At 46.7% G+C, this 6,609-nt stretch overlaps 1 protein-coding gene across 1 annotated transcript; it reads left to right on the top strand.

Moving 5' to 3' along the window:
* Positions 1 to 706: 706 nt before the first annotated feature.
* PHALS_05132 (uncharacterized protein) lies at positions 707 to 1,029 on the top strand (the record flags this gene model as incomplete). The annotated part of the gene is made up of 2 exons (XM_024718804.1): positions 707 to 723; positions 795 to 1,029. The coding sequence occupies 2 exons, from the start codon at positions 707 to 709 to the stop codon at positions 1,027 to 1,029; spliced, it is 252 nt and encodes an 83-aa protein (XP_024584166.1).
* Positions 1,030 to 6,609: the final 5,580 nt, after the last annotated feature.

Here is a 6,609-nt window from a genome sequence, read left to right as displayed (position 1 = left end):
AGGTGCCAATTGCGCTCTATCAGGTAAAGCACCGGGCAGAAGCTTATGGATATCCACTTTCGACATCTGACTTCGAGAATGCAAAGGCCCTATCCAAGTTCCTTGCTTCCTTTGAAAAGATCACCACCGCTATAAGTGCAGCCTCATATCCTTCATTGCGTATGTTGGTGACGTTCTTCCAGTTCCCAAAGAAGCACATTGACAGTACCCTTGCAGAAACAGAGAATGCAGCTGTCAAAAGCGCAACTTCAAGCAATGCAGACCGAGCTTGCTAGCTACTATGGGTTGGTTGTTTCATTGCCTGCTTTGATCGCGAATTGTCTGGATCCTAGATACCGCCTGAAAAACGTTCCCGATGCAGTTCACGCTCGCATTCTCGCAAAGATCTGTAGCGACTCCATTGCTCTGGAAGGAAACAGTCAGGCGCCAAGGAATAGACTCTTCGGTTTAAATTAAAATCTGAATTTATTTATTTCCGTCTGCGGTAAAGCCGCCTGATTTTAAATGTTTAGATTTTTCTAAATATATATAATAAAATCTAAATGCATGCATTAACTACTGGCTACCAAGCCACATACCGTATTTTTGCTTGGATGCAGACACACCATGTCCATCTCGTGTGACACACACCCCTGTTACCAGGGTACGTGTAACCCTGTTACACCAATGGATGTGCTTTGTACGTACCATGACTCTACTCTTAAAAATGCTGGGTTTTACCGGGTGTGTGTGCCTTCAACTGCCATGGGTTCTGTACCAGCGCATCTTCTTTGCTCCGTTTGTAAGGGTAGCAGCTTCCGTTTACTCGGAATTCGCTTGTTTATCTTCCGTTTTGAGATATTTGGCGGGAGAAACTCTTCAAGCGAAATACTCTCGTCTCAAACAAACTCAACGTTGCGCCCGACTTTTTCGAAAACGGTGAAACTTGGTATCATGCAACGCACATTTCGTAAAGAAATCGTCGATCCTTTTATTTCGATCAGGGCTGCACGAGATGTCTGCAAGGAAGCATTAGATGTGCCATGTTGAATACGTCGCTTGCGACAGTGCTACTGTGCTCTTCGGACATATAACAATTTGACTAGGCGCTGACAAGGAAGTAAGAGATCCCTTGGTTCCGAGTTGCTTTGTAAATCTTACAAATGCTAGATCTGCGGACGTGCTAAACTTCTGCGACTTGCGAGCCCCTTTTCTCTCGGCTCGAAATGTGAAGATTCATATTTTTGTGCATGAACGTCGACAAAGCTATTGTGGGAAATCGGTGAGTAGAATATGTGCAGCGCTGGCTACATAGAAGGAACTAGGCTCTATTGTATCACGTAGATCGTGTGACGAATGACTCTGGCAATGAGGCAAGCAACGTTCTCCGAGTAAGACTATCAGCCCAGAGTAAGTTGTATTCTATGCTATGTAGAGCTATGTTAAGTCTTCATAGATTCAAAACTGCCATGCAGTTGCGTACGACACGCGACTGCCGAAAGCAGTACCCAGCACGCCGAGGCATTGTAGGTACAGTTACATTATCCGGGCATCTTGTGACAGAAACACTAGTGAAGCGTTGTAGATATATTTGAACCTTCAGGTAATATTTCTGGCTTTGATAGCCTTGATTTGAGATATGGTCATCCGAATTGTGTCGTGGCAATGAACTGAACCATGGACCGTCAGGAAGTCGAAAAAGCTTGATGATAACACTTCTGTACTCCTGGAGCTTTGACGAGTCACGAAGTGCCTTCTCAAGAAGCAGAAAGGTTTTGGCGCAAGCAAGAAGTTAGTATAAAGTCAGTGTGGGACATAAGGTTTAATATTGGTATTGGTAAATCCGTTACGCAGAGCCCGAGGGGTAGAAGAAGCAGTAGGCCGCGGTTTCTTGATGAAGGTGAAAAATGCTATATTTGGTATGGTTTCCAGAGTGTACCTATACCGATCATGGAGAGAACAACTGGTTGTCGTAGTCGTTAGCGGGTATCTCTGGTGGAACGATAAAATCACAGCTATAGCTGATGGAAAGAAGAAACATGGGTGTCGCGGTCTTCCGTACAGGTAGCAAAAAAACACGATTTAAGTTATTAAGAATGGTTTATCCTCTTCATGATGTATCAGTACTGCTCAGTCGTCACACCGTGTGACACATTCACGTTGCGGATATGTGAGGCTCCGCGTTTGTGGCGAGAAAGACTATGTGTTCATATATGGATTGATTGGGGTTGTCCTAGAGGCTGTCAGTCACTATTATAATTTCAGGCTGAAGCTCACGATGATCTTGTGCTTTATGCTACGTAACACCCTATATCTGGGACGAAAGAGGGATAATGAATCTGCTAGCTGAAGAATGTATTGCAAAACGGTGAAATCACCACATGGTCTGATTGGTACCCGATGAATCGTTGAGCTTATCATCGGTCGCGGAAATGTCGGTCATTGAGCAAAGTCGCAGAAAGCACTGTGCGAGGAGTGGGCAGCAACTCTTAACGACCGTACGGGGTAATGCATCTTATGTAGAGTGCGTACTATGGTTTGGTGACAAGAAATTCTCCACGCGTGTTGCCCCATATCAAAGAGTGCGTCATGTCTTGGTTCCCAGAACAAAATACTACGTCACAAGTCAATCGCTCTTTTACTAATTATGGTACTTTAACATGGTGCGTCTGAGCACCCAAGGGACAACACTGTTAGGTGTACGTTGCGTACTAAAACGTTACGTATCACGTCAAACGTTCGCTCCGAAAAAAAATAATAGTTGTTATCACGGTATTTGTAGCGTCAACTCCTTGAGTATCATGGTGTTCTTCCAGACTCGCTGACGATTATTCTGCCCCTGTCATCAATCTCAACGTGATATGAGCACTCGTTGATGCAACCATTCAAATGCTAAAGAAAGCGCATCGTCCTGAAAAGTGCTTTTCCTTTTCCCGCAGCATGTTGCATCTTTCTCTCGCAGTTAAAGCAACTTTGTCGGACTTTTTACAGCGCTCTCTTCTTGCTGAATTCGCTACTCGTTTTTTGACAGAAATACATTGACACTGGTGGTGAGAATCTAAGAACACAGAGTGCCAACCAATCGTCCCTCCGACTGGCCTTTCGGTTGCTGATTCCATACTCTGTCAGCCGATTGGCTTGCCTAAGTGTAGCGCGGCGAAACATTCATCAACAGGACGTTAATAGAAGTGCTTATTACAATTCCAGCGACCTGAGAAGTCATCTCTTAGGCTCACTGATGTTTCATTGTTGAATCCCGAAATCCAAAGGGAGCCTTACAGAAATATATCTTTCACCACATAGTAAAGTTTTCTAAGGGTCTCACGCATTATACTATCCATAATAAAAGCGATGGCGGGCGGAGTTGTAAAGTCATGCCGTAATGCGTCGATTATTCATACGACAAACGGCGCAAGTCCCCCTTCTAGTATCAGATTAACACGATCGTAGATCTCTCTTTAGATCCTCTAACACACATTCCCCAAAAGTATCTGCTCCTTAGGTGCACACAGAATTTAGCGGCAAATACAAAAAAACACCTCTAGTACAAGAATTACACTTTAGTGACTCACAAAAACTGATAGCTAATAGCCGTGCCTGCTAGGTCAGCGCAGAAGCCATGACTGGTACCGTGCGCAATGATTGCGGCTTGTTTTCTGCTGCAGCACTTGTCTTTGGCGGCCATTACATTCTCAATTGTGAGTAGACTTTGCGGCATGCGAGCGCACATAAGAAGCTTGATTCTTTATGAGTCGAAACCGTCACAAATGTGATGCCAAAAGTCGTTCTAGAGAAAACTTAGTCAGATCTAATTTCGAAAGCTATGATTGTCATTCTTATTTCATATGCTTGTTTTAACGGGATTACACGTACCCTTGTATGAAAGGGTGGGTCCCATAAGATGGTGTGGCCGTACATAGGCGTGGATTACACACGTTAGTGAAATCACACAATGGTGTGACTACACCGTAACACGAAGCCACTACGTGGCACGACTGCCAGTAGTTATGTGTACAGATTAGGTTTTACTATTTGTTTAGTTAAAGTTAAAGTTAAAGTTTAAGATATAGGCGGCTCTGCTGCAAATAATACTATAAAATATCAACTTTGAACGAAAGAGCGTCTTTGCCTTGGATTAAGATTTTGGGTACTCTTGGAGGTAGTGAATTGCGATCCGCTACACTCGTACTTGTTCTGGTACAGAACGCTGGGCGCCAAGCAGGATATGCCAACAGCGGACCATCCACAGACCGATGGTCAAATTTACAGCATGAAAAGCGTCGTCAAGGACGTCCTTTGCAGCGTCTGCGCTGAGAATCCGATGCGCTGATGCGCCATGCTTCCCCTCGTAGAGTTCTCTTTTAACAATGCAGTGCATTTGTCTACAGACTATACGACATACTACATGAACGGTCTCGTGTATCCTCGCGTCCCGCTGACGCCTCTATCCCATCGTTCAGGGCTTAGTGGAGGAGGAATAACCGAGTGGCGAACTGATGTAAGCTCTCTCACTGTTTGTATGACCTTAGCTCTGCTTCCTTTCAGCAAAGAGATACGAAATCGACGCTTCACTTGGTATCACTAGTAGTCTATCTACGCCTGAGTCGTTACTACTAATCGTCTGTGAGGATGCAGCAGCTCTCTCATTTTTCTCAGGGCGTGCAGAAAGGCTTGATAAGCTGATGTCCCTACTGGGCCCTGAGGGCGTGGAGCACCTTGTTTCGCAAGGTCCCGAGGCGATACGTGCGCTACAGAGGCGTTTTCAAGTTATGAAAATGCTCTGTTTGAGCACATACAGCAAAAGCTGTCAACGTCGACTGCGTCTATGACACGACCGCCGAACGACCGCCGAAGACTGCAAAAATAGCAGCCCTTCGTCGGATGTTGTTGATAAGATCAAGTCTCCGTTGGAGCAGGGAGTGGGAACACTGGACGACGCTGAGTGCGAGATCCCACTGGTCTCGACAAGACGTGAAATCGCGATAAAGAGGAGACGGCGATGCCGTATATTATCTGCAAGACGGAGGGCGTCGACCCTGACTCAGGGTGTGTCTACCATAGACGAGATCGCACAGCTATACACCCTTGCCAACGGTATGACGGGGGAGGAAGACGGCGACGTCACCCTCGAGGATGTTCCCAAGGTGAATTTTCTTCTTGAGCTGCACGATATGTCCCTCAAAGAGTTTGGCGGTGCCTTGAAGGCACCCGATCTAGCCGATCACGTCATTATACGACCGATCGAGGAGATTGACTCGTCGTTGCTTCTTGATGAAGCTGTCCTGGAGGACACCAAGAAGGTGCTGAGCGCACGAAGTGGATCTTCGATCCTGAAGGATCTCTTGGATTCATACTATCCTTTGCAAAGGAAATTGAAGACGTCGTCGTACCTACCGACGGACCGAGGTGTGCGTCCTGAGGTCGACCTAGTTTCGGGATCCAGATACTTCCAAGCACGCCAATCGCCCCTGCCCAAGGAGCAGTGTGACGTCAATGACGCCTTTCAAACGGCAAGTGGCGTATCGTTCACGCTGATAATAAGCCAAATGCTGCCATCATTCCGGCACAGACGTCGATTCCTAGAAAGGATGTTCTTCAGAACAATATGGTGGGCTGTACAAAGTACAGCGCACTCGACTTAGTCGATGTATATTATCAATTGGTCATGAGAGCGAGTGATATTCCGCTGGCAGCGTTGAGTACTCCGAGCGGGATGCTCTGAGAGCTGTTGCATATGCCCCTAGGGCTGTCAAATGCACCAGTAACATTTTATCGTCTTGTGACGAAGTTGTTCAGGCCCCACCGGACGTATGCACGAACATACTTCGACGACATCTTCGTCCATAGATGTGCGGAGCACGGGACGACAGATGAGGTAAACCACATCGTCCATTTGAGAGCGATGCTCGAGGGCTTGCCCACAAATAAGCTGTGTGCTAATGCAGATAAGTGCATCTTCGGCGCTGAAGAAATCCCTGTTCTAGGGTGCCTCATTGGGAAGCGTGGCCTTCGAGCAGATATCGCTAGGGCCAAGGCTATTGTAGACTGCCCGGTTCCAAAGAACCAATAGGACTTGCGCAAATGGCTTGGTCTCGCCAACTACTTGCACAAGGGACACGGCGATTGTCGAATCTTCTAAAAAGGATGCAAATTGATGCTGGGACAACGAGCATAGAGAGACTTTTGACAGGATCAAAGACAGCCTCCTTCATGCACCAATACTGGCGTTGCCAGACTCCGACCGTCCTTTCAGTGTCGCCTGTGATGCTTCGGACTTTTCCATCTGCAAGCAGACGCCGAAGGGCGAGATCGGGTGAACGCGTTCGAATCTCGCCAGCTTACAGCTGCGGAGAAGAACTACCTAATCTACGACAAGTCATGACATGCGATGAAGTATGCACTTGTCAAGTTCAGAGTGCACCTGCTTGGCTCAAAGCCGCTTGTGATCTACAAAGATCATGCGTCACTCCGCACTGCGACTCAGTCGCCTCACCACTAACTGAGGATGACCAGGTGGCTCTCATTCTTCACAGAAAATAACTCAGAGGTGGAGTATAAGCCAGGAAAGCAGAATGCTGTGGCGGATGCGTTGTCACCCAGACCGGATTATTGGCTTGCTGATGTCACGAA

This window comes from Plasmopara halstedii, assembly GCF_900000015.1.
Source record: "Plasmopara halstedii genome assembly, contig: Scaffold_2881, whole genome shotgun sequence".
In the NCBI taxonomy this organism is placed as follows: Eukaryota; Oomycota; class Peronosporomycetes; order Peronosporales; family Peronosporaceae; genus Plasmopara; species Plasmopara halstedii.
Note: the sequence above shows the minus strand (reverse complement) of the source record. Positions and strands in the feature narration are given on the sequence as shown.